This window comes from Melopsittacus undulatus, chromosome 4 (assembly GCF_012275295.1).
Source record: "Melopsittacus undulatus isolate bMelUnd1 chromosome 4, bMelUnd1.mat.Z, whole genome shotgun sequence".
In the NCBI taxonomy this organism is placed as follows: domain Eukaryota; kingdom Metazoa; phylum Chordata; class Aves; order Psittaciformes; family Psittaculidae; genus Melopsittacus; species Melopsittacus undulatus.
This window is the reverse complement of record NC_047530.1, coordinates 40,798,578-40,826,147: the sequence shown is the minus strand read 5'-3', so window position 1 is coordinate 40,826,147 and position 27,570 is coordinate 40,798,578. Positions and strand designations below refer to the sequence as shown.

At 35.3% G+C, this 27,570-nt stretch overlaps 1 protein-coding gene across 1 annotated transcript in view; it reads left to right on the top strand.

The window, feature by feature from the left end:
* Positions 1-27,570, top strand: part of SCFD1 (sec1 family domain containing 1) — a 49,390-nt gene that overhangs the window by 8,851 nt on the left and 12,969 nt on the right. The window contains exons 7-20 of the mRNA XM_034062126.1: positions 975-1,064; positions 2,223-2,278; positions 3,202-3,287; positions 4,975-5,074; positions 8,182-8,321; positions 9,260-9,350; positions 9,706-9,779; positions 11,237-11,318; positions 17,896-17,992; positions 21,761-21,831; positions 22,622-22,701; positions 23,390-23,452; positions 24,476-24,551; positions 25,851-25,904. Of these exons, the coding sequence (XP_033918017.1) occupies positions 975-1,064; positions 2,223-2,278; positions 3,202-3,287; positions 4,975-5,074; positions 8,182-8,321; positions 9,260-9,350; positions 9,706-9,779; positions 11,237-11,318; positions 17,896-17,992; positions 21,761-21,831; positions 22,622-22,701; positions 23,390-23,452; positions 24,476-24,551; positions 25,851-25,904 (1,160 nt within the window). The remainder of the gene's footprint in view (positions 1-974; positions 1,065-2,222; positions 2,279-3,201; positions 3,288-4,974; positions 5,075-8,181; positions 8,322-9,259; positions 9,351-9,705; positions 9,780-11,236; positions 11,319-17,895; positions 17,993-21,760; positions 21,832-22,621; positions 22,702-23,389; positions 23,453-24,475; positions 24,552-25,850; positions 25,905-27,570) is intronic.

Genomic DNA, 27,570 nt, shown 5'->3' with positions numbered 1-27,570 from the left:
ATGTCTGTTGCTGCATCCCAGCAGCATAATAAGTTTGACTTCCTGAGAATAGCTGCTGATAGAAATTGCTAATACAGTTCATCTGTCTAAAGTTCTTAGAGGACAAAGCAGGGGGGAGAAAAGCATCTTTAAAGTTAAAGAAAAATTGTAGCTGGCCATGCATAAATTTGAGATGGAAGGCTTAATGTTTAGAGCTTTGAATTTAATTTTTGAAGAAAGAATGTAAGACAGGTAGTTATGTGAGAAAATTTTAAAGATAAAGTAAAACGAACAAGGATGGGATTTATGGCATGACTTCAGAAATAGTGCTTGACTTGAGATCTCTGATAAGAGTAGGTTTGATGTTTCCTGATGGCCGTTATATTCTTGTCAGTGTTAATTATTTAATAGAAATGTTGCTACATGTTATCTTTTTCTGGCCTAAATGTGCGAGAGAAGTTATTCCATTTGTAGTGTGAAATGTTTTAAAAGTTGTGAATTATCCCTAACTTGGAGACTGACTGTAAATTTATTAAAAAAAAGGAAAAGTAATCTCCATTACAAGTAGTGGCATTCATTTAGAATCTTTAAATACAGATAACTGCATACTGTAATTCTCTTTAAATTATACAAGTTATTCTTGAGGATGCTATATCTGATGGTTGGTTTCCAAGCAGATAGCCATTTCTGTTCCATAATGTTGTTTTTCAGGTTTTCAATAACGCAATACTGACAAAATCCTGAAGTTACAGTATGCATTGTCAGTGATAATTGGAAAAGATTGTGTAGTGTTCGACCTTATACAGTGAGCAGCAATTAAGTTCTCCCATTTTTTTTCTTAAATGGATGTGCTAAGAGGGGCATTTCACAATTTGATCTCTGCAATAAATGCTGTTGGCTATTAACAGCCATTATGTAAGAAGAGGATTGTTTTCTCATGTTAAAGTGACATAAACTTCTTTAACCGTATTCTTAACTTTTCTACACTGTTTTAGCCATTAACCGACCAGATATAACAGACACAGAAATGGAAACTATAATGGACACTATTGTTGATAGTCTCTTCTGCTTTTTTGTTACACTTGGTAAGTTTTCAAATTTTAGCATGTTTTCCATATGCTTTCCTTTTCGAAAAGATCCATATTCAATGAGATACCTTGAAGCTTAGTGATTTCTTATAGCAAATGAAAAGCAGAATTAGATCAGTGACAATTCTCAATAGTTCATGGGGTGAGTTAACGACCTTACTATACATCCCTGCAAGAGACAATAAAGTCTGTCCTACATGGGAGTGAGTCTTAGTCTTCAGTATCAATAGGAAAAGAATACTGAAATGCAAATCTTAGTTTGCAGTAAAGATTAATAGTGCTTTAAGTTTGAATTTTAGATTTGTAGCTCTCAAAAAAAAACAAAAACCAAACAACAGATAACACAAGAAAGGGCTTACATAAATAAACCCTGGAAAGATCTAAGTGAAATAACTGGAGTAATAGGTAGATACATTAAATTTGCTTATATTTTTAAAATTTACTTATTTTTATTGTGAGTTTTCTTGATACTTAGCTTGTACGTTTTTCACAGTGATGACATTTAATACAAGTTCTCACTGAAATCAGTCAGTCTGAGACAGCATTCCTACAAGGGGAGCTGGAGATCACTGTAGGGCAGTCTGTTCAAGGGAGATTCCCTTGGACCTATTGAGTTAACTTTTAAGTGTTAACATGATACAGATTAAGTCTCTTTTACTCAGTCACTCAAACTCTATGGTGTTAGAATTTTCATATATATGCATGAGTGTGAGAAATGGTAGTTAACAGTTTTGAAACCTGAAAGCCAATGAAAAACATGCTTGTGAAAATAACCTCACCCTGCAGTGAGTTGTAACTGACCTATTGTGATGTGTTATCAGAATCATTACTATAATTTTAATGGGACTTTCAACCTTTTGAAACTAAATGCCTCTATATGAAATAGTTTGTCGCCTCTACAGCATATTAGCTATCTTTCTAGTGCACGCTATACCTCTCATAAATTCCTATATGAGGTATTAGTTACATTTATAAAACTTTAATATTTCTATACAGTATTTTTTATTTCATAAAGACCGCAACAGACAAATTTAGTGTAAGTTTGTATGATCCATTTGAAAAATTTAATCTCAGAATGTAACAAAAATGTGAAAGTACACTAACTTAAAATCTGAAAATTAGAATACGTGTAGAAGTCAATGTATCTCTTATTAGGAGCTATTCCTATAATCAGATGCTCAAGAGGAACTGCAGCTGAAATGGTGGCAGTGGTAAGAAACATGCTTTTAAAACTCCTAACATCTTGTTTACTTTTCTCAATACTTGGCAGACATCTAGTGTCATTGTATCCTTTTCCTTATGAAGGAAATAAAACTGGAAAGGAGATATACCAGTTTTCCTTCCTGATTTTAGTTCCATGGAACTCATCTGTGGAAATTGTAATATTATGGAATAAGCTGATGAGAAAATTAAACATGAATAATCATTCCTAATCTAGAGTTTATAAAGATTTTCTGACAGGCATTATAAGTACAACCATTAAAGTATACCTACAAAGCTTAGAACATGGCTGTCTGGCCTGGGTTTTTCTGTGTCTTAGAAATTTTTATCTATCTTGTTGGAAAACCCCCATAAGTACAAGACATTTTTACTATGTCAAACTAAACTGACTGAACTTGATCAGCAATTAGGGATGAAATTACCGAACTAAATCACAATTAAAAGTCTCTGAAGCACTGTCTTCATTAGGGGTCACTGTTCTTAATTTTTCTTGTCTTCCTCACATCTTTCTTTGACTGTGAAGCCTTAATACTGATTAAACCTAAGCACTCAGTGTGCTTGCATTCATATTGAGGGTAACCTCATTTTTATGAAACAGTGTGGCAATGTCTTGGTGCTTCTTACTGGGATTTTTTATTCACACATTTAGGAAGAGGGTACTTACTGTCTTGGGAGGAGATTAGTGGACATAAAGGAAATACATTCTGTGTAGTCCTGGATGTAGATAAAAATGCTGGAGGGAGAAAATGGAAGGAAGAGTTTTCTTTCCGGTGTGCAGCAGACTCAGGCTTCCTGCAGCCAAGACTTTTATAAACTACACAACCAGCACAATAAATCTGTGAATGTTGACCATATAAAGATGTTAGGAAACCAATGGTTTATTAAAAGCTATTTTGTTTTTCTCCCCCCTCAGAAATTAGATAAGAAGCTCAGAGAGAATCTAAGAGATGCCAGAAACAGTCTTTTTACAGGTGACACACTTGGAGCTGGCCAGTTCAGGTATGACATTAGTAATAAGTATGTCTTTTAATTTTTTTGTATCTCAGTTGTCTGAAATATCTCATTAGGATAAGTCACCACTGTTCTGAAAACTGAATTTACAGGAATTCAGTTCAAGTTCTATATTAAAAGATTTTACATATCGTTACGGGAGTTTTCCAATCTCTGGGCATAAACAGTTTGAAAACTTTTGTAGCTAATAAGTGTGCAGTTCTAGGACAGTGAGACAAGAATTATTTAACAAACCAGGTAATTTTGTTCACCCTCAAATCTATCAAGAGCCAAGCTCCTGCAAATACACCAATTTTACAGGACCATGATAATCCAGTTGGATGTCTGAACATAGCTGTTATCAATCTTTAGTCTATTAAAAAGAAAGAAATGCCCATTTTCTCATTTGTGAGCACTGTAGTTATGTAAAAAGCAAGTGCTTCTCAGCTAATTCCTGTGTGCACCAGAGGAAGACTGCTTAAGGATTACCACTTGGATAGTTAATAACTGTTAAGCCATGACCATTTGAATCCTTAGAGGGGAAAGAGGGTGACAAAAGACATTGTGGATGTTTGCATGCAACTGAGAATGTGATTTTAGCAGCCTCCTGTGTATCCCCCAGATAGCTGAATGCTCCACAGGCTGCTTTAGTAAAGCTCAATACAGGCATTTACACTGTACATGAAAAGGTGAGGAGGCATGTTGGGAAGACTGTAGCTGAAGGAGATGGTTATGATCTCCTAACCGGATATAAAATAGTCATCATATTTTTTATCTCAAATTAAGAGCAGAACTTTGATAAAAGACACAAAACATCAAGGGTGGCAAAATTGAATGAGATAGAAAGGTATTAGGAGAGAGGATAGCTGTGAAATACCGCTTACCCCATTTGCACTGGAATTGAATTGTAACCACAATTTTCCCATTTCAGAAAATCAAAATGCCAGGAAAGAGAAACATAAGAACGTTTAACCAGTTAAATAGCTGGTTTTCAGAATTGAATGGCTAAGGCTCTTGAGATAAAAATACTTAATGCAAGGAAATCCAGAGGATGGCATTAATATGGTTTTACTTTGTTTAAATACACTGTAATTTAGCCATCATATTTACTGTAGGGTTAATGTGCTTAAGGGAAATGGTTCCAATAATGCTCTGATGATTCACAGCCTTCTTATTTTCACAATAAATTTTTCATGAAGCCATAATTGAAGATATTTAGGCATTTCTGCGTACTTTTTCCATAAAATTGAGTATTGATGGAATTACCACAATGCATCTATGAAGTTCATAATTAAAAGCCCTTGAAAGAGATATTTTTATATTTGAGGTTTATAGTGGGAATTAAGTTGGAATATTAGCCACTCAGACAGTTGCTTGGGATGCAAATGTGTATCCACATGAAGAGATGTTAGTTAATAACCTAAAAGGCTAGTTACTGTTCGTCTTCTGGATAATATTTACGCATTGGTAATTTTACTTAGTACAAAAAGCAATAATCTTTTTGTCATTACTAAGTGATTCATGTAATTTCTGGCAGTCATCAGCTGCAGATGCTTTGGGGAAGGCTGGAGGAACTCTGCAGTAAGCAGTTTGGCTTTTAGTTTGGAGATAAAGAAGGTCGCTGAAATCGCTGAGAATGTTACTGAGGTGTTCTAAACATGTTTAAAGAAATACTAATACCGTGTCATCTTTTCAGCTTCCAAAGGCCCCTGTTAGTCCTTGTTGACAGAAACATAGATTTAGCAACTCCCCTACATCATACATGGACATACCAAGCTTTAGTGCATGATGTTCTGGTAAGAATAAATCTGATTTTGTTACCAAAACTATTTTTTCCTTCAGTTTGTTATTAAACTTAATACCACATGCTCTCATAATGCAAAATCTGTTCTGTCTGTTAATTTGGATATTGTTTAGTAAAAAACAACTTGGAAAATTTTATCTAGAACGGTTATTTAGCAGTAACTTCTAAAATGGTTAAAAATTTGAAATCTTGATATTATCAAAAGATAGACTATTCAGCACTCCTGTGTTTTTCTTCAGTAGTTCATTATCTTTTCTGTTATGTAAACTCCAGAATCCCTTAACATCAATTCAGTTTTGAAAAATAAATGCTTTTAATGAGGTTTTATAACCAATTTTAATATGTTTGAAGTTCTAATAATACGTGCTTCTGGTTTTCCCCACAAGGTGGTGTAAGTGTCCAATATAGAGATACCAAGTGTATTCTTAGTAATTTTTTGGAAATTCAGGTAGCCTTAGATCAGTTTTATTTCTTCAAGCTTATTTTGTAAAACCAGTAGTAGTAGTAGAAGAAGAAATGTTCTTGAATGAAAGAAGATGCTGTTTACCTAGTATTCATGGATTTCATATATACTTATGAAGTAAATAATGAAAGATACACAAGTAAGAATAATTACAATCTGGAGACTTTATTTTGTACTCCAGAATTAGTCATGCAAATCATTTAAATATCTTTGAGACAAATTTTGGTTTTATTATTGAGACTGTTAGAAGAATATGTAAGATATGCATATATACATATGTGTTTGTATACAGAGTTGGTTGTGAATTGTATAGTCACAATTATTTTCTTCAATGACTGTTGAACTACCTAGAGACTTGCAAACAGAAGTACTGAATTTCTGCACATTGCTTTTGAAAATCAGTGAAAGAAGGGGGTGAACAGGGGATGGAAACCTGAATTAGAATTTTTACTAGTGTAAACACTATTGCACAAGGTCTACACTTACTTCAGCTTGTCACATTGCAACCATTTAATCTGCAAATACTCACTTACTAGATAGTAAATCCATGCAGAGCTCCACATACTTGCCCTCCTACTCAGCTGCCAGGTAAAGAAGGTAGTGTTGGGTGGCCTCAGGTATGCCCTGGGGTACAAGTTTGTTGCCTCAAGATGCAGAGGGATCAAAGATGTAGTGGAAGCTTAGGACAACTACTGCTACAAATATGGAGGGGTATTAGAATAATACTAGATGAATGATTTGAGAATCATGGGATAGTTGTCTGTGCTGCATCAGATTTCAGTAGTTTCTCTGGAACAACTTGGTAAATGGTGCATATTGCATCTAATTTTTATTGAGTTGACAGGATTGTATTGTGAAATTGTAACCAAGTGGCCTGTGATTCCATGTCAAGGGCATAAGTTTCATTTTCAGACCAGTCAAGTTACTCACTTTAAAGGTCAGCATGCCAGGTTCTTTGTGTACTGAGCACAGTATTTCATTAAATAACCGCAAGCAGCCTTTGAAAAGGCCATAAATTGTAACTTGTGAAGGTGTTAACTGAGGTGATGATTATGTAAAATGTATTTTCAAATAAATCTTTGGTTTTTTTAAGCTCTCAGTTACAACAGTCCAGGAATTCTGTGGGATGATGAACTAAATGCTAACCCAAGCACAGAGTTGTATGCTGCATCCATTTAGATTATAATTGTGTTTCTACATATAAACAGGCTTGTATGAAGAGATTCCCCTTTCTGAATAAACAACATTTCACAAGTGGATATGGAAAAATGGGAAGCATTGATAGAAAGCCTTATAAAGACAAAATGGGGTGGTGAAAGGAGGAACAGTTAATCGGTGGGAATTATTTTGGTAAAACGTATACATGCCAAAACAAACTTGGAAACTCAGGTCACTGGTGAGTTAGTTTAACCACTGGTGAACCAATTTAATGTCACAGCTTAATTGGCAATGAAATTAATTTATTTTTTTTTAAGTTTTTGTTAAACATACATACTTAAATACTTTTTTTTGCTGGAATGTTAAACGTGTCTTGTAAGATGAGGTTTGTACTCATTCACTGCATATACTTTATTTGACTAGCTACTTAGTTTGGTTCCTGTTCTGGAGTAGTTCATTTATAGTATTTCATTTGAAGTGTGAACTCTGCCAAGGGATAACTAAAACCACTTTAAACTGTTGACAGATTAATTTACAGTGATCTAGTGCTGTTCACTGTAATGACAATATAATGGTGGAGTTTTATTTCTGAAAAAATACATCTCTTCTGAAAGAAGCATGGCAGGTTCTGTGTGGTTGTTTTGTCTCTCTTTACAGCCATTTGCCAAGCATAGATCACCTTCAGGTTTTTAATATTCTTGAAAAGGGTTAGAATGAAGTCAGCAGAGGGAATGTGTATGCTGCAGGAAAACACAGAACTGTTCTTGCAGGCGTAATGGGGTAAAGAACCAGAAGACATGCAGGGAGTGATGTGGTAACATATTGTGTGATCATAACTGTGTCATCTACCAAAACAGATACAGTTTCTAAGTTCATGCATTGGGAAAGAAAAGCTATATAGCGAAATGGCAGCTTTGTTGCAAACTATTTAGTTATCATGCATTCACTATTTCACTAGTGTTTAAAATAATTGGAAAAGAATTATGAAAGTGTAACTAAATAGTTCTGGTAGTGGATGTTCCTGTTGCTGATGACCAGCTTCTTTGCAGTTTTGATACATTTGCTGTAGTTGTGTAAGTGAAATTCAGCCCTCAAAACATTCTGTGTCTGCAACCAGGAACTTTTATAGTTTAAAATTTTGACCACCTGTTAGACCTCAGTTATTGCTAAATAAATGTTTTCCTGTACAGAGAGCAGTGTTTAGAATACAGTGTCACAGACCAGTTGCATGTGAGACAATCGCATGTCTTTGCTTCATATTTGTTGCTGTTCTGGTGTTTTTTCAATGAGTGTGAGTAATTTTGGAGTTCTTACATTGCTGTTGTTACTATCTAGTTAGTAAACTGTGTGCTACCATCTTATGAAATTCTAACAGCTGTGTTGATATTTTTTAGAAAATATCCTAGAAGATAATTGGCTGACTATAAAAGACTGATTAATTAAAAATTATCAAATATTTACTTTTTTTTTCTTTTTAGGATTTCCATTTGAATAGAGTTAACTTGGAAGAATCAACAGGAACAGAAAGTTCTCCAGCAGGTGCTAGACCTAAGAAAAAAAATAAGAAGTCCTATGATTTAACTATGTCTGATAAATTCTGGCAAAAACATAAGGGCAGGTAAGCTGTATAGGTGCCAAATTTGTATTAATATAGTTAATAAAAATTCTAAGTATTCTTCATACTATGGTAGCTCTATTTTTAAGCTTCTTTGAAGATGTTTTGAGGTTTTATTTTTTAAAGTGTATTGGGTATGGCTGAAATGGAGTTAGTTTTCCCCTTAGCAGCCTCATAGTGCTGTGCTTTGTATAGGTATCTAGAAAGGTGTTGAGCAGTGAGCAGTGCTGGCACATCATCAAGGCTGTCTCTCCAACATTCTTCCCTCACCAAGTGGGGCAAGATGTTGGGAAAGGACATAGCCAGGACAGCTGACCCAGACTGACCAAAGGATATCCCATACTATATGACATCTGCTCAGCAATAAAAGCTAAAAGAAGAGAGGAGAAAGAGAGGGCATTCTTTTTTTTTTTATGACATTTGTCTTCCAGAGCAGCTGCTTCCTGGGAAGTGGCCAGGCATCACCTACAAATGGGAAGTAGAGAAGAAAGTCTTTTGTTTTGCTTTGTTTTCTCATGCAACCATCACTTTTTCTCTATTAAACTGCCTTTATCTTCACCCCTGAGTTTTGGGGAGTTTTTCCATCTTATTTTCTCCCTACCCATACTGCTGAGGAGAGTGATAAAGTGTCTTGGTGGGCACCTGATGGCCAGTCAGGGTCAACCCACCACATAATGAGTTATTATCATCCATGTTAATTGTACAGAGCGCAAAATCATTCTTATCAAAATTCCATAGAAGTATTGAAAGCAGTGAATATATCTTAGAAAGTTTAAGTAAACCTACCTTAAGATTTTATTTTCACTGATTTGACACTGCTGTGTGATTGTGTATTGGTATTTGTGAAGACATTTCCGTTATCATCTTGATCATGCAGCCTATCTGGTTCTGGTGTTTCAGTTTGTTGATTTAACTGAGCCTAATGCAGAGTATTGCATTAGTCCTTTTCCAGAGGTAGCTGAGTCAGTTCAGCAAGAACTGGAATCCTACAGAGCCCAGGAAGATGAAGTCAAAAGGCTTAAAAGTATCATGGTAAGTTTTATTAGCTATATGAGCTTTATGTAAATCACAATAGGACTTGCAGAAATGCTTAGCCTACTCTGTCATCACCTTTTCCCGAAAATTATTACCACATGCCAAATTTTAGGCTTAATACAGTCTTAAAAGTAGAACTAGAAGTACCAGATTTCATGAGAAGGTTCAGTTTCATGCATGTATTTGATTTACATTTGTATAACTTCCGTACTAACTATAAAAAACACAATCCAGACATTAATACCATTATAGGAAAATAGGTTCTAAATGTACAGACTGTATTTGCATGTGAGATCTTTATATTTATTCTGACTATTTTTACTCCTCTTTCCAAATCCTTCCCCAAATCCAGGGTATAGAAGGGGAGGATGAAGGAGCAATAAGTATGCTTTCTGATAATACAGCTAAGCTAACTTCAGCTGTCAGGTAAGTAATCAATAATGCCTTATTGTCTAATTAATTTGGAACCATTTCTAATTCTTTCTGTCATTTCACTTTTGATATCCTTCAAATTAAATAACTTTAAAAGTAGGCTATTCAGCTTGGTAACAGAGTTTAAGTGCTTTATAGTCCTGGTAAAGATTAATGCTATGTCCTTGACAAGTATTTGCATATGTAACTTCTACAGCATGTGTGCGTGAGCCCTCTACACACAGATTTGGAGTGTTTCCTCAGCAAAGCTGAATATTCTAAGTGCATCATAGATGAGCTTACACTTTTCCATCAGAAAAACCCAACTACCTACCTCTTCATTCCTTCCTTAAATAAATTGTTAGTGAAAGCCGCTTCCTGAAGCATCTGCTTGCTGTGCACAGTGTGTAATCAGTTACCTGTAGACTAATGTAGTTACTGTAACATCTGTTGGCAAGATTATAGTCATTAAGAACTCTGCATGGGAAGTTTACTCCCTTCCGTGGAGACCTAGCCACCATGGATGACACTGAAAGTCTGAGGTTTAGACTTGTTCCTCATTGTAAATCTGTTTTTCTTTCCACTGATGCCTTGGAGAAGAAAGATGTTCAATTCGCTGCATTTCATAAAGACCATAATCAGAAGGAAGAAGGAATGATTCTTATTCTGAGGGTAGATGGGGTGATATGCCCAGTGTCCTGTGAAATCCATCATGTGTCTTCATAGGTTTTATCTTTGTGAGTTTCAAAAGTTGCTTTGTATGCTATGCCATAATTAAAATTTGATTGGAATTCGAAAGGATGTGTGATGGATGAGTTTCAAAAAAGCGAGCGGGTATTTGTAAGCTCCCCCTATAGTTTTAAAATTTTGTACTTCTCAGGATGCTGGTTTTCAGGTTAAGGCAGCAGGGTATGAAAGTGGCAAGCATAAAAAGCTTTCTTTGTATGACTAAAACTCCCTCTGGATGTTTCCCAGTTCAGTTATCCTCTGTCTGAGTGTTTTCTGTAATCTGACATTATTAAGGAAAATCTTGGCCCCTTTCAGAAAAGTGCGTTACTGCTATTTAGCAGGTGTGTCAGATGTGAACTAAATGTTGCTTATATAAACCATAATTCTAGTAGATTATTTATTTAGGTAAGTAGGGCATATATCTGTTGTTGATCACAAGCTGTCAATAGGAGTGTTAAATTATTAGTCAAGGTATATTAAATTGCTAGTCAAGGTAAAAACCTGGTTTACTACATTACATGTGGATAATATCCTTCTGTTATGAGAATTATTATATCTATACTTTGAAATTTTTTTAGTTCTAATCCTGCTGTATGCTGTAATTTTAGACTTTAATAATCTTTAAAGGTCCCTTCCAACCCAAACTGTTCTGTGCAGCTATAAAGTTTTTTGTACCAGCTATACAATACACAATTCAGCTAACTGTGCAACTCAGCAGGTTAGTTTGTATTTAATCTCTTCAGCTCTCTTCCAGAACTTCTGGAAAAGAAGAGGCTCATTGATCTTCATACAAATGTTGCAACAGCCGTTTTGGAGCATATAAAGGTATGATTGCTCTCCAACTTCAGTTTTCTGTCAGTAGTGCTCCTTACCTGGAGAAATAAATTTGAGCAGGTAAACTAAGAAAGTGAGCCTTCTCAATTGTGCTACTTTTTGCAGAAATCACTGTATAACATTACTTAGTGTTAAAGGCTGAGAGGGAATGAATTTTGAATGCCTTGACATGGAAAGTGAAGTAAACATGAACTTTTTTTATTACCAGAATTTACTAGTATACTCATTTTTTTATGATGGCCACAACTTTATTGTGGGTTAAAGTCTTCCTAAAATAAGTTTGATAGAAGTGTTTTATTTACTTTAGAGATGTGTCATGGCAAGTTACAACTTCAGTCTAAGTAATTTTCTGTTCTGTATGTGTTTATCAGAAGGGTATGGTTTCCTGTTCACCAATGAAAATGATACCCAGAGGTGTGGCAATAATGATGCAAGTTACTAAACTGGTCTTTGCAGCAGGGTCTGTTAGATGTCTTCTGCATAATTTAAGCACTTCAGAAGGATGCTTGTCCTCTATTTAAGTCTGCTGCTGTTGTATTAGAGAACTTGCAGACGGTTTCACTATCAAGTAAAGACCATGGTTACTACTAGGATAACTTGGAAGATGGATCTGTTTTCAGACAGTATGAGAACAGAAATTACAGATGAGACTTTCAGAAACACTGGAATTCTGTTTCTGAAAACAATAAAAGTGCCAGGACTCATTGAAAATCAAGTTAGAAAATTTTACCCCAGGCTTTTTATAGCTCATGGAAGGTGATGTGTTTCAAAGCTAACTTTACCATTTGTAAAGTGCCTAAGATCTGTCCTCAGTTATTACTGCTACTGATATTTTTAAGCTAACTACTGTAAATGAACAAAGGATTCATTCTGTGTTTTAATAAATTAGTTTTACACATTTATAAAATTGGGAAAGAGATGTGTATCTGTGTTTGGCTCAATATTGTAGGGCATAGTTAATGTGCTTTTGCAATATTAAGCATGTCAGTTTCCATATCTGGCAATTTAAAAGCACTACATTAGTACCATTAAAAAAAAACCAGCAGCTACCAATGTTGATATTTTATTTGATGCCTTGTCTGTAAATTCACTTTTCTAAGGAAGATACTGAAACACTAATGATAGGCCTACACCAGTAGTATTTTATATATTATTTTTTGGATGGAAGACAGGTGTCAGAGTAAGATGTGGAATCGCCAGTGTGCTCTTAGCAATGGATTGGAGCCAGGTACACTTGGTCATTCCCTGTTAGATGCCAGTGACACACTCTTCTGTTACCTGGAGGTTGAAGGAATTACACTACTTGCCTCTGCTATAGCTCTGTACTAGCCCTTAGGCTTTCTCCTCTGACATGGAGCTTCTGGAGAGTTCCCAGAGTGGTGATCCCTTTCTGCATACATGATTTTTAATTCTGGTATTGCAAAGTGCTCAGGCTCTTTACCTTCTTATTGTATAACTGTCAAGATTGCGAGACAAATAGGCATGCAGTTTAGTCAATATAGTGATGATAGTAAATTTTATTCCAACTGCTTTGTCTTGTTTGTTTTCTCCCCTCTTTTCACTCTTCAGTGTTACAAAAACTATCTTTCTCTCTCAAGCTGTGGAATTTTAACATGCAGGATGATATGCTACCTCATGGATTCCTCAAAAGTACTCTCAAGAAGTGCAGTATCTTGGCCAGTACTTTTTACAGAAATTCTGATGTCACCTTGATGCTGTGGTTAATAGGATTTATATACAGTTCAATAATTAAATCAGGTTAGGATAAGAGAGAATTCTTCTGGCAAGTGCCCAGCTTATGAGGAGCTAGTGAGGCACTATGCTCTTTTTCAAGTTACTATGTTTTCACTTTTAAAATAATCTGGAAGCACATTCATACTTTAAAATAGGCTGTTTATATTGTCCATCGTGGTTTTTTACTACATTGAGTATTTGAGCATTTTTCTTCCTTACGTACGTATGAATCAGTGCAAAGAATACTAGGAGACCTGCTTTAGGTATATTAGGGGAATTTATTTTTTTCTTGTCATATTTTTGTGTTCAGTTTACAGCTGCTTTCCACATTCTGTTGGATCATTTTCTAAGACACAGCAAGAGGAAAACAGAACTTAATCACATACTTAAGATCCTGGCAGTTTTCTGGCATATCTTACTGTTTAGTGAAATAGTGGAAAGAATGCATCACTCTTTTCACAAAGTGAACCATCAAGTATTTATTGTCAGTGCTTAGAACAAATGCATCCTTGTTTTATATTGATTGTTTTTTCTCTGGAGAAGCTGGTGACTGAAGGACTGTATCCAACAGATAACAGATTGAGCACTAGAAATATGGGCATCTTTCTAGCTGCTCTGGAGTTTCAGTAATGCTTATCTTTGCATGTTGTTCTAGTATGAATACAAGGGTTACTGAAATATGTTAAATCATGGCCTATAACTTACATTTGTTTGGTTTAGGGTTTGGGTTTTTTTATTCTTACATAATTTTCTTATCATGTATATTTGAATTTCTTTGATCTCAAGGCCTGATGCTTTGACTCCGTTACTGTCATTGCCAGTAGACTTTCAAATTACCAAGTTCATATTTTGTAAATGAATTCTACCATTGTAACTACTCTGTTTTAAATTTCAGATTACATTTTTGTCTTGCCATGTAAACAGAAACAGTATGTGTTTGTGAAATATGTATGCTACAGTGGTCCAGGCTGGTTTCTGTAGTTCAGAACTAATAATTGAGTAACTTTATAGTAAACAACAGTTTTTTCGGAGTTCTGTTACAGGACCCTTCTGGCATTACTTTGTGCAGTTCAGTTGAAGGGAACTGTCTATATCTGCCACTTTTGAGTCCCCTCCCAGGGTTTCTCTTCCTCTTGCTAGAAGCACACTGTAATTACCTGACCAGCCTCACTCATTCTGGGGGCTGTTAGTTCTGGTTGTTTTCTGTCAGTATTTTTTGAGAAATTCCAGTAATTTCTTAGAAAATTTCTTTTCTCCTCTGTATGTTCTCTCTCTCTCTCCAAAAGGAAGAATTTGGTACTATAAAGAGGATAGGAGAGCCTCCTGGAAGTCCTTACAAAAATGACCCTCCAAGAGATTTCAATGGGTCCTGCTTCCAATTCTCTGCTTAAAAAAAGAAGGAATTTTGTATTCATTTTGGACTACAGTGACAGGTAGAGATTCCCATGCGCTTCAGTAATTTTCCCTAAAATAAATTTTGGCTTATTAATAGCCTGTTTCTAAAGATGCTTCGTGGAAAGCTTTGTCAAATATATTAAAAGAAAAAAGCCAAACAGACAAAACCCAAACTTAAAAGACAAAGCAAGCTGAAGTGTAGCACTTTAGCTACAGTACAGGTCCTGTTTCTAAATTGGCAGATAGATAGCTCTCCTGAATGAAGCCAGTGTGGAGCAAGGTGTCATGGTAGGAAATTAAGAGCAGGATGCAGAAAGGGAATATCTGTAAATGTGAATGCATCTTGGTTTTATTACTATTTTTCTTCACCTTGCTTGCCAGTTTGGCATCCATGAGAACCTCTTCTTTGCTGTCTTTTTTGTAATTAAATCTACAAGATTGTTTAGTTCCTATTCCCGAGCTTTTCCTGTTGGCATGTCTTTGAGTTAGCCATTGCACTTACTTAAATTAAATGGGACATCTGCTTCTTATCAGCACTTCTTAGACAAGTTGACTCTTCAGGAAATAACTCTCATTGATGTGGCATATCTGGGAAATCTGTCAGAAGGTAACTAGTAGTGCTTAAGGCTATTCAGAAATCTGTATGAAATTTGGTTAGATGGCCATCTAAATCCTAGGGAGCTAGTATAAGAAAAATGACTTTGCATCTTTGCTAGTAACCTTTATTGGTTATCTCATGAAGAAGCAGCTGAATGGACTCACCATATTGATCCATCTCTATTGTTCATGCATTTGTCGCATTGAAAAGAGAGTCTTGAGATTTTTATATTGCTGCTTACCTCTGGTGTGCCTCTTGTGAATAGAAATAAAGGACCTGAAGTTTTAGGATTTTCAGTTTGTTCCCCTCCAAAGAGTACTGAGTTCACATTTCAAAAGTAGTTGTCCAATATTTTTTAAGAGAGTAAGCATACATGTACTGTTAATGTTCCAGTTTAGGCTCAAAGTATAGCAAATACATGCAACCAGTGAGTTTTCTTTGCTGCAGTTAGTCCGTTTTGTTCAGCAGTCATGGTTAAACAGTCATAAAGTTGCACATGGTCGAGAAGAATTTTACCTAGTTTCTGCTCCAAGTAAGTTAACAATTGTAAATCTGTTCTTACAATTAAAAGTATTTCATGTTTGAAGTAGTTTTATTTCAAATTTGGATCTGTAAACAAATATAACTAATTAATGAATATTTTTGTGTTTTCTGTTTTTACATGCCTTCTGAATAAATTTGTCTTACACAGATCACCAGCTAAGATAATATGGGCATTGCCAAATTCAACAATAATATATTTATTTTAATAGGATTGAGTTTCCGCAATTCAAGACAGTCTTTTGGTTGTTGGATGCCTTCTGTCTGGGAAAAATACTTCAAACTTAAAAACATGGAATTTATCTCCATGTATGGAGAAACAAATGTAATTAAAATACAGAAAGCAAGTGAATGTAATCAAAAGGCTAGAAAAACTGTAGTAGGTTTTTTGCAATTATTTTATCTCTCTAGAGACAGTTAAGGAAACTATAATGCATGTCTCCGAGATGCTGTAGAATTGAAGTTACAGAACACATCTGATGTGCCGGATGCCAAACTACATCTGACATAGGGACTTGTAAAAAGGCTGGTAGCTCAGATCTAGTAAAATGTTAAATTAGTGTAACATAGCCTCTGATAATCACTTTAACTTTGGTTAAATACAGGAGTAATCCAAGGTTTTACAGTAGCATAACTGCCAAAGTTTGACTGTGACTGCTCCTCTAACATGAGCTCAAGGTAAATACAGCTTGAAAGAAGTCTAGCTCTGTTTTTAGTGAGTAGTCATTTTTTGAGCACTCTTCATGGTAATTAATTTTATAAGTTGTAATGACAAGCTTCCACAAAAACCTTATGTTGCTCTTCTGCAACTAACTGCTTTTCTTAATTAGTTCAGTAGCTGGTGAATGAGAAATAGAGGAGTGCTACACAGCTATCTGCACCATAAGCTGATCGCCAAAGGCTTTCAATATTAAAATATTTTTATGACTTACCTTTTGTTTTCTATTCTCATCTCCAGCTCTTTTTTTATGAACGTACAGTATGCAGAAGGTGAAATACCCTAAAATTCTTTGACTAGAGAAGTACCTTTCTGTCTTTTCTTCTTTGTTTTTTCCCTTTTTTTGAGGGTGGTGAAATACTGTTTTTTAACATTCCATTTCTTTATTTGTAATCTCAGGAATAGTTTTAGTAGAGTTCAAAACCATGTGAAAAACAGACTTCTAAAGTTTTGGTGGTGCTGACATTGCAACAACCACTGCAGTGGGTTAGGTGCTGCCATAGCAGTTTTACATGCCTCAGTATTATAAGACAAAATTTCTTGAATCTCAATCCCAAGAAAAGCACCAGTGACTCTTGCCTCACTCTGGCAGTATCATTTCAGTCTCCCAAAGAGCATTATGTGGAGGTGAAATACTAACAAGGCAATGAGATGGAGAATCCACTCTGCTGGTCTCTTTGAGCCAATACATAGCTGAACGTGTCCAAACACCAGGATTTAGTTAATTACTGGATATGAAGGTTTTGAAAGATGAGTAGTTGTAACATTTCTTGTGATGCTACATTTTGATGTTTATATGGTCATAATGATGTGTGATGTAATGGATTAAGTTTTGGAATGCATTTTTCTATCTTTAGATTGTAACTGCATGATACAGTGGTTGAGAAGTGCAAGCTGGGCTGTTTGTGCAGACATATTGCAATGCAGTCATTAGTTGCATGGCCATGTGATGTCTTCCTTAAAGCTTTTGCCTCACTAATTTTGTGCAGTCTCTGTGCCATCCTCCCTAAAATAGGGTTTTCTCAACTTGATCTATATGTGACACTGTATAATGAGAAACTGCTTTTCCAGTGTTAGTAAAATAATCTAATTTGATCTGTAGTAGTTACTTCGGTACCAGCCCAAGCTGCCAACTGTTCTCTGGGATGATACTTTGATGTAATTAGGAATTTCCTACATTTATCTGCATTGAGTAATTGCTTTATTGACTGAGAAACTTAATGTTCAGCACAATATGTGACATAATATTCACTTGGCCATTATTTTTTCCTTTTACAGAATAACACTGTGTATGATGGCATGTAGTTTTCAGCCATGGCAAAACCATAGTTGAAAACAAAGCTTCCAGTTTAAATTTTACATGTTAGAATTAGCTTGCTTAACTTCCATTTTCACTTTTAATGTGAAAATTACAGAAGCTTAAATTTTCTGAGAGTTAATAAAAGCGTATTATAATGCACTTTTACTGATAATTTATTTTAAAAGTGATTTTTAAAAACAGCTTAATAACTAAAACTTTTTAAAGAGGAAATGAATATTCTTTCACAGCGTTACGCCGTTAACCCTAACACTTACTCTTTCAGAGTCGAAAACTGGATGTGTATTTTGAATATGAGGAAAAGATAATGAGCAAATCCACTCTGGATAAATCTCTTCTGGACATGATTTCTGACCCAGATGGTGAGTACTTTAAATCTGAACTTGATATAAAATTTGTTAAGATACACCATAATCTCTGTACCTGCTGGGACTTCAGGATTGGTAAAGAACTTATGTGCAACCTGTGCAAGACTTGTAAAGAAAACAGCTTTTAGTGATAATAGTAGCAGTCTAGAGAGTTCAGTATTACAATTGAGTAATAACCAAAATATTGGCCGCTTGTGCAGCTCCACTAAAATCCCTTCGTAACTATTTCTGAAGGCCAAAATATTTTTTACTTTTGTGCTTCTATAGTATTTATTAGTATAACATGGAATTGTGTGGTCTAGACAATACTGATTCTTTGAAATTCTGCTACACATTTTATAATGCATACATACCTCATAAACAGAATGAAAAAAGGGTATTTCATACAATTGGTTGGATCAAGGGGTTGTAGTGTAGGTAGTGCTTGTTTGTGTGAGCAAAACAATGGATAGGAGAAGGTGCAGAGAAGGGAAGCAAGACATACATTGGCCAGTTTACTGAGAAACACAAGTTTTGCATGCATTGACCCAGCTGTGTCTTGTTTGTTTTCACTGTTTAAGAGCAATGCATCCAGGCTTCTGTCCCATATAGAACCTATACATCACACTGGGTGATACTCAGGTTCTCTGTTAGCAGAAGTCACTAGGGGTCTCTCTGTAAAATGCTGAGACCAGAATGGGTTTTCAGCTTTTCATAATATCATAGCATCAACTATCTTCTCAACCTTTCACAACCCTCTAATGGATTTCAGTATGATCCAATACGAGTTGGCTGGAACAAAATAACCTGCAGAGCAAGATTGTAAAACTGAAGTTATGACCACTGGCCTGTCTTCATATTGGCAAATGTATTGGCAAACATCAAGCATTGAGAGTCACAGGGTTCCTGCTCTTTTTCCAATATGCTCTTTTAAGATTTTTTTTTACTGCATGCTTATGTTTGTAGTCTTGTAGCTACATACGGGACATAATGTCTGCTTGGAGTTTGTACAATGATTCATATTTATAGAAAGAATATGACTTTAAAAAAATGTTTTACTAGTGTCTGCGCTACAGAATCAAAAGAAGTAGTAGTAGTAGTAGTAGTAGAAGTAGTAGTACATGGTTAGCAGAAGCCTAAGCTAAAATTTTACAGATCTTATGCTGGATCAAGTGTAGAAACTAACAGACTATCAGGAAATCTAGTGTCAGGCATCACACTGTAATTGAGTGCAGACATTCATTGTTAATATGAAACTAATATGTACTTTATTAAGCATCAATACAGACTAGACCCTTTGCATGTTCAGAATCAACCATTCATTTACTGTTTTCCATTTCAGCTTTTGTAATTGCATGAACTTAGATATGAAAACAGAAATTATTATGCGTGCTAGCATTTCCTACTGGATCACTTTTTACCTGAATCTGCATTTTCTGTGTGTTTTTAGATCAGAATGTAAAGTAAATTGTTTTCCAAGCCTCATGTATCACATCGACATTCCTATTAGCAAAGTTCCTGGTTTTTACATAAGAGAAAGTTTAGATTTCCAAGCTAAAGTTTTCCTTCATAAGCTAAGTATTCAAGTATTCACAGTTTCATATTAGCATTTTATAAGTATTGTCTAGGTGTAAGGTAAGTTTATATAACAAGGATTTAGGTTAAATCACAGAGGTTGTTTCTGGACATGCAGTCTTGTAAAAGTGGCCAGCTTCCTGTTGTGTGAATCACTGAGAAATACCAGCTGAAAACGCTTTGAAGGAGTAACGAGCCAAGTCTTCCAATGCTTTCAGTGGCGAGCTACTTGTTTGCATTACCTGTGGGAATACTTGTCTTGTGGACAATGATATCTATACAGGTCTTCTCAAAAGCACTTAGACTTGACCACTTAAGAGCTTTAGGTTTCGGTGTCCCATTTTTTACTATGTTATACTAATCTACTGCTTAGGGGTATTAGCTGCTTCCCAGTTCAGTGGATATTATATCCTGGAGTAGTGATAAAATGGGAGGCAACGGTTTTACTTTGCTCTAGTAGCCCTAAAGGCTGCCTGCTGGTTTTGGAGTGGAAAATAAGATTGTTCTGTTCTACATTTACCAAGTTGAGTTTTCTTCGGAACATTCAGCACTCCCCCCTCTCTATGCTGTCAGACGATAGCCTGGAAAAGAAACAGTGAACATTTTACAGGCAACTGACCTGGGTTTTATCACAGCTATAATTTGCATCAGTAGTATGTCAAGAGTAAAGTACTTTTGCCAAACAAAGTGGTTTTCCTTAGTTTTAGTAAAGTGTACACAATACAGTCACAGATTTTTTTTATTTTGTTTTTTTTTTTTTAATTTGTGATCTTTTAGTAAGACAAAATATAACTTACACTCCTGTGAGCACAAATCTACTAGTTTTGTAGATTGGGTAAATAGGTCCAGGGTATTCCAATTGAAAATGAAATGTAGTGATCAGCAAAGTACTGAAACAAGCAATAAACTGGCAAGCTGGAAACCAAGTTTCTAAGTTAGGTACAGAAGCCAGACTCAGTTACACTGTATATTTAGAATGTTAAGTGCCTTTTTTACCCATGTGAACTGGAAGTGGATTTCTACCTTGAAAAGAAAATCCAAAGTTTCTTTAGTTCTTGATCTTCTGGCTTACTGGTATTTGGTAAATGTTAATAAAAATTATTTCCAAGGAAAAAAATGTACCAAGTCGTAAAATGTTCATTTTGACGGCACTTACTAGTAACTTCTGCCAAACTAAACATATGCTCACATAGAAACAAAAGTTGCAGATTAGATTAGATGAACCCCTGCTGACATGATCCACATTGGGGGGGGATAGGGGAACAGCGAGGGGGGGATGAGGACAACAGGGACAAAACAAAAAAAAAGTGAACAGAAAAAAAAAATCTTTTTTTCTTGCCCACAGGTACAAGCAAGTTAATTTTCATAAAACATTATATTTAAAGGTATCCAATTTTTCTAATGAAGAATTGAATTACAAATTTGAAATGTTTTGAGAAGTTGTACTTCATGTGAAGTCACTAATAGTGATTCTTTACTAATAGTGATTCTTGTCTAGAAAAAAAGTGGATGGTGTTCAAAATCTGCTGTTAGTAGGTTATAGTTAAGTAACAGAGGGATGGTCACATCGGCATTTTGATCTGGCAGAGAAGTTTGATTGCTATTGATAATACTTCCCAAGAATTTGTAGCGGTGTTCTTCTCTAATGAATAGTGTGCAAAAGAAAATTGAAGCAGTGAAAACCCTTCTAAAGGCAGGCTGGATGGTGAGACATTTTTTCCTGACCAAAAGTTCACATAAGTGCTTTTGCAGCCCTCAAGTGTTTCACTACAGTCAACCACAGAGCTGCATAAACAAATTGTAGAGTTAAATAATACTGTGCTGAGGCTTTTCTATGATTTTTCTTTAGTCTTCTCTTTCATGGATGTTCTTCCTGCTAATGCTTGCAGTCCCTGCATAAAATAAGACATAATGTCCACTACGTAACTTAGTATGTTATTTGAAGAATAATATTTGCCACAAGCAAATGGGGAAGTTCAAGTAAACTTTCAGGAACACTGAGCCAGTCTAACCCGTTTTACAATAAAACTGCTAAATGTCTTTCTGCCACTTTATACACTGAACAAAGGCATGTTAATAGATAGCAAGTACTGTCATAACTAAAAGTCTGACTGTGCTGAAGAGCATTTGACACAGCAGCTTAGTTACAACTGTAGGGTTTTTTTACATTTATTTTTTCATTTTACATTTATTTTTTCTTCATTGCAGCGGGAACTCCAGAAGACAAAATGCGATTATTTTTGATCTATTACATAAGCTCAGCTCAGGCACCTTCAGAGGTATGTGTGTTCTTTACAGCTTCCAGCACCAAATTTTACCATACAGGATTTTTTGGTATCTATTCAGCACTAAGTAGGTAGTGCTTCTTCTCTTGAAGCAAAGTATGAAATGCCCAGCAGATACTAAAACTTCAAATAAGTCTTGCAGTATTATCAGGGAATCTGCTCACAAAGCTTTAGCCACCGTTTCAAAGGATACGAATGATTAGTAGGAAGGAAGATTATCTTCTTAAATGTTTAGTTCAGAGGTACTGCAAGGCACACCTTGGCATGCTTTCTGTTATTCTGCTCCACTGCTCAATAGAAGTAGATAAAACAAAATGTTAATATGACTCATTTCACTCTACCTTTGTATATTCAAGAATAATGGGGTCAGTTGACTAGCAGATGAATGCGAAGTGCTTCTTGTGCCAGTATCTGAGTAATTCAGGAAACAATTTCTTAATATTTCTTTTGAACTTAGGATGATTAATTTCAAGAAAGATTTTTATTCTATAGTAGAGATACTATGTAGTAGATTGAAAGTTTCCCATATCTGAAAGTGCACAGGATTTAATTCTACTTATACTGTTAAGGTAAATGAGAGGTGCTCATCACAAATTGCATTTTAAGTTTTATTTTCTTACTTGGTAGGAGATGGGAGAAAGACTTGTAATTACTGTTTAGCTTTGGTTAATGCTATAACTTTATGCTGTTTATTTAATATTTAGGTAAGGGTATCTTGCCTTTCCACATAAAGAGAGCTTAGAGTAGTTTCAGCCTCTTGTAATTCTCCGCTTCATACTTTCAGATTGATTTGGAGCAGTATAAAAAAGCATTGACGGATGCAGGTTGTAATCTTGCTCCTTTGAGCTACATAAAACAATGGAAGTAAGTAATTTCTTTTTTCTATTATGTGAGGCTATAACTGGGTATGTTTCACAGAATTCATCGTTACCAAAGAATTATTATGTTACTTCTCATACATCTTAAATTATCCTTAAATATTAACTTGGGTGACATGGCTTAGTGCAGGTTGTCCCTGCCCATGGCAGAAGGTTTGGAATTAGATGATCTTAATGTTCTTTCCAACCCTAATTATTCTATGGGTTTATGATTCTATTAATTTTGGCATGATTTCTTGCTGTCCTTGTTAAGGTAATACATGCAAATCTTATTTTAAAACTAAACTCCAGTAATGCCAGAACAGTCTTGAAAATGACAGACCTTAGCGTACTTACGGATCCAAGACAGAAACAACTTACTGAAATAAGTTAAAAGCTGTGCTAGTTCAGACTCCAAACTTTATTGGTTCATACCAAAGGACCCTGCTGCCTATCAGTTACTCTAGTTTTACATGATAGCAAAATAAAGGTTTTGTCTTTTAAGTACAAAGTCAAATTCTTTTCAGTTCCATAACTGTTGCATTTTAGACTAGAGAGGTGCATGTAATAAATAGTTACTTCCTGAAAGAGTTTAAGAAGTAGAAGTTTTTTCACTTTTGGATGACCAGAGTGAAGCATTCTATAGCAGTATGTGGTATGAGATAAGCATTTGATGTTTGTCCTTGCTTTCACAGGGCTTTCACTAAGATGGCTTCAGCTCCCACCAGCTATGGAAACACTACGCCTAAACCTTTGGGGTACGCTTTTGATTCATTTTCTGTAAGCCTTTAGGTTCTTTTAGCTTACTTTAGTAGTACTGAAAGTGTGAGTACTGCTATACAAGGCCCAGAATAAAATTTTTCCCTATTTGTAAAAAGTTTTAAGTTACAATTACTCATCTCTCCTTAGCAGTGCACAGGACTTACACACAGGAAAATAAAAGTTATCTGTGACTAAATCCACAAAGTAACTTAATATAGTGATATCTGCACCTGTACATTAAATGTACTCTCATGGAAGAAGAATTTGGCACCAGGAAATGGATTTATGACAGCCATCATCTTGAGCCTTTTTTAGTCAGTGGCAGAAGATAAGGACAGTCCTGTGTATTCAAAACTGTTTCTCTCCAAGGCTTGAAGAAAGTCAGGAGTGTAAGAACACACTGCTCTTTCATTAGGATGTCCTGGACTGGGTGTCCAACTGTTGTTAAAAGGTGTAGCTATTTATTTCAACACATGAAAAGATAATGACTCTGCTAAGGGTACATATACCCATACAGGATAGGATATGGGAGTTAGGTCTTTCCATGCTTGAGAGGATTTGGTTCTTCATTACCAGCTTTACTTTCAGGAATGCACTTGTCACTGTCATAAAGAAACTGTGGGGCAGTATGGTTAGAGAGAATTCCAGTGTTGTCTTGCTTGGAAAAAATGCTGGTTGGTTGGTTGGAGACACTGAGAATCTCTGTTAATTGATCAGGATACCCACTTGAAAGGGGCACTCAAATCCTCACATTACTGAAGTTGTAAAATAAACTTTTCAATGGATTAAAGACTAGAACTCAAGACTTCTACTGATAGGTGAGGATCTAACTGCTAGTTTATAGGTGTATTCCCATAAGGTGGGTTGCCATGCGGTTTGAAGAAAATATTTCATGACAAAATTAATTAGTTGGTCCTCCAGTCCCATCAGGTTTAATGGGAATTTGATGTCAGCATAAAGCTTAAGAATGAAAATGTAAAAAAGAAGATCTTACACATAACCTTTATTTTGTTTCTCAGTCTGCTTTCACGTGTTATGAATACAGGATCACAGTTCGTAATGGAAGGAGTGAAGAACTTGGTACTGAAACAACAAGTAAGTTGAAACAAAGAAAGAAAGCCTATTACATGAGCATTGTGAACATTTAGAAACACAAATTTTAATGCCTCTGTCATATTAATAATACTAGTTGGGTAGTAAAAGAGAAAACCAAACATGAAGCTCTGCTGGTGGGTAGATCTGCCACTTTGTTGCTTCCAGTTTTTAGACAGGTAATGAATAATGTTCAGATTTTCTTTAAATACCTCCATTCATAAGAAATTAGAGTGCAGTATGTGTGATAAAGATTCATTTCGGCATCATAAAAAGAGCATCTGTGAATATTCAGACTAGGGTAGTTCATAAAATGTTACCTGTAACAATAGATAATATTTCTACTCTAAATGAGACCTCCTATTCTTCTTATATTAAACAATTTATTTCTTTTAGCATATGTGGGTTTAAGAAGTTTTATACTTGACAAAATGGCTTTGTTTTGTGTTCTAAGTGAGCAAGAAGCTATAATTACAATGTTTTTAGGATATCTTTTTCCTGGCTTTTAATTCCTTCTCCGGGTGTTTGGGGTAGCCAAATAAAATGCTGTTCTACCTTGTATTTTTAAGCCTGATGTAGGTCTGTGGTATTTCTGTTAAAGTTAACTTCTTGTTTCTCATTCAGTCATTTGGGGATTTACATTGTATTTTTTACGAAGTGTTTTTCAGTATTATTTGTAGACTATCCTTTGGAATGTTCTTTTTGATATATTGTGTCAACAAGACACATTTCCAATTCCGTTGCTATGTAAACGCTCCCTCAGTTTATTCTAACTAAAGTGGTTTGACTGTTGAATACTTCAGGTCTTGTCCAAGCTAACATTTCCCATCTTAAATAAGGAAAAGTCATCTTGAATCTCAGTTTATTCCTTTCCAGTTCATCCAAACATTTGTTGTCAGGATTGCTTCTTTTACTCATTTCTCTGACACCAGTTCTTTTCTAGAATCACGCCCTTAATTCTCATCTTCGGCTTTACAACCCTTCTTTTAAAGTGCAAAAAACTTCTTAAGAATTCCTATATTAGCAATACTTAAATACAACTCTGTTCCTATCTTCACACTTCCTTGGCACTTTCTGTTCCTCCCCCAGCTAGATGCTCGTCAGATGTTTGCACTTTCTGTACAGAAAGGTAGTTCAGGTGATGACAAAAATGCTCAGCCTTTACAAAAATATAAGAGGAAACCAGTTTAAAGTAGTATTTCAAATGCTCTGTAAACTAATTTAAATAGAAATAATAATTTGCCTGTGAATAATTCTTGGGAGTATTTCAGTGTTCCATTAATTTCACACTGTGTTTTACAGAATTTACCAGTCACACGTATATTGGACAACCTTATGGAGCTGAAGTCAAACCCTGTGAGTATTAACTCTTCACATGGAAAGAGGTGGAACAAATGAAATCTTGAGGTTGTCATGCAATATGCCATGGCTATTTTTTCCCCATGATAATGAAATTAAAACTAGTCATGCTGTATCTGAAGAATAGAACCATTTTCACAACTGTTTTGTAGGATTTTTTGCATATGACAGTTTATTGTGTCTCATTGGACCTAATGGTTTTGAGGTTTTCATCTGTTCTGAGCTTCTGTTAATCTTGTGTTATCTTGAGTTTCTGTTGCTCCTAAATTTCTAGGAGTTAAACTGTGGGATGAAATTTTCGTTGCATCAAGATGATTTATTTTTTTTAAGAGTGTAATTTCAAGAGGAAGCTAGTTGCAGAGAGGTATGCCAGAGACAGCTCTATTTCACACATCTTTAAAGCTTTGCTATTTAGAGGAAAACATTTCAGGTTTTATGTTTGCAGGCAGAGTTAATTTTGTGGCAGAAAAGTTCTCTTCTTATTTCTGTGAAAATTTACTCAGACGTAAGTTACAAACTTCTGAAACATTTAAGTGTTAGCTATGTGATCAAGACATTTACTAGAATTTATAGCTAAAATAAGTATCTTTATACAGGATAGATAGTCAAAGCAGTTTGATTTTTCTTTCTATGTACTTTGTTCCTTCAGAGTTCTTACATACAACCATCCTGTGCAGAAAATTGTTCTGAAAAAGTCACCTGTTAAAAGTCATTTAGAAAGCTTTGATACGTTTGTCACATCTCAGTCTTCCTGGTTTAGCGACATCAGCATTAGATAGATACAAAAGTAATATCTCACACTAGTTAGTAGATTTAAAACGTTCCCCTTAGTCCACTTTCACCTTCAGTTATTAAGTATATGTAAAGAGATAAATATGAAAATTATCAACATGCAAGTAATCCTGTCTTTTCTTAAACTGTGCTTCACAGATAATTAATCTTAGATTTTTATCAGAAAACTTACTTTTAATGAACCAAGAAACTGACACTATTTTCAGTGGCAGCAGGATGTTGTCCCTACTTGCAAAACTTGGAAAAGATGTACAAGGCTAATTTTATATGATCAACCAGTAGAGGTCACTCAGAACACCTAATACAGAAAGCTGCAATTACAGATAACTTACAAGTAGCTGAAAAATAATGCAAAATCAACACTAGCTTCCTCAGGCTACAATTTTAACACTTGTTTTGGAAAAGTTTACAAGTCATATGGGTTGTTTGGGTTTTTTTGCTCACCTGCTGTTGTCACGTACAAACCAACCATGATCACTTTGATAATTTGGAGAAAACAGTCTTCTCACTTGAAACAGTAGAGATTGAGCCAGTCTGTCAGACAGCAGCTTCATGTTGCACTGCCATGTCTGAGATTGAAATTCACGTTCCAAAACAGGGAGTCGTACTTTTCAATTTATAAGAGAACAGGCAAGCCCTAAAGAATGATTCTCCTAACCTCCAGGAAAACTGACAGCAACTTTTTGAGTAAGTTTCCACTAACAGAAGCAAACCAGAGAGTCATTGTGGAGTATGTTCAGATTTGCCATACTATCAACAGAAGTGAAATTGTATCTGGAAAAGGTCAGTGTGTAGAAATAATACACTACTTTAGCCTTTGTTCATCTTCTGATGTTTGAGGTCATTTTCCATTCCCCACAATAAAAAAACT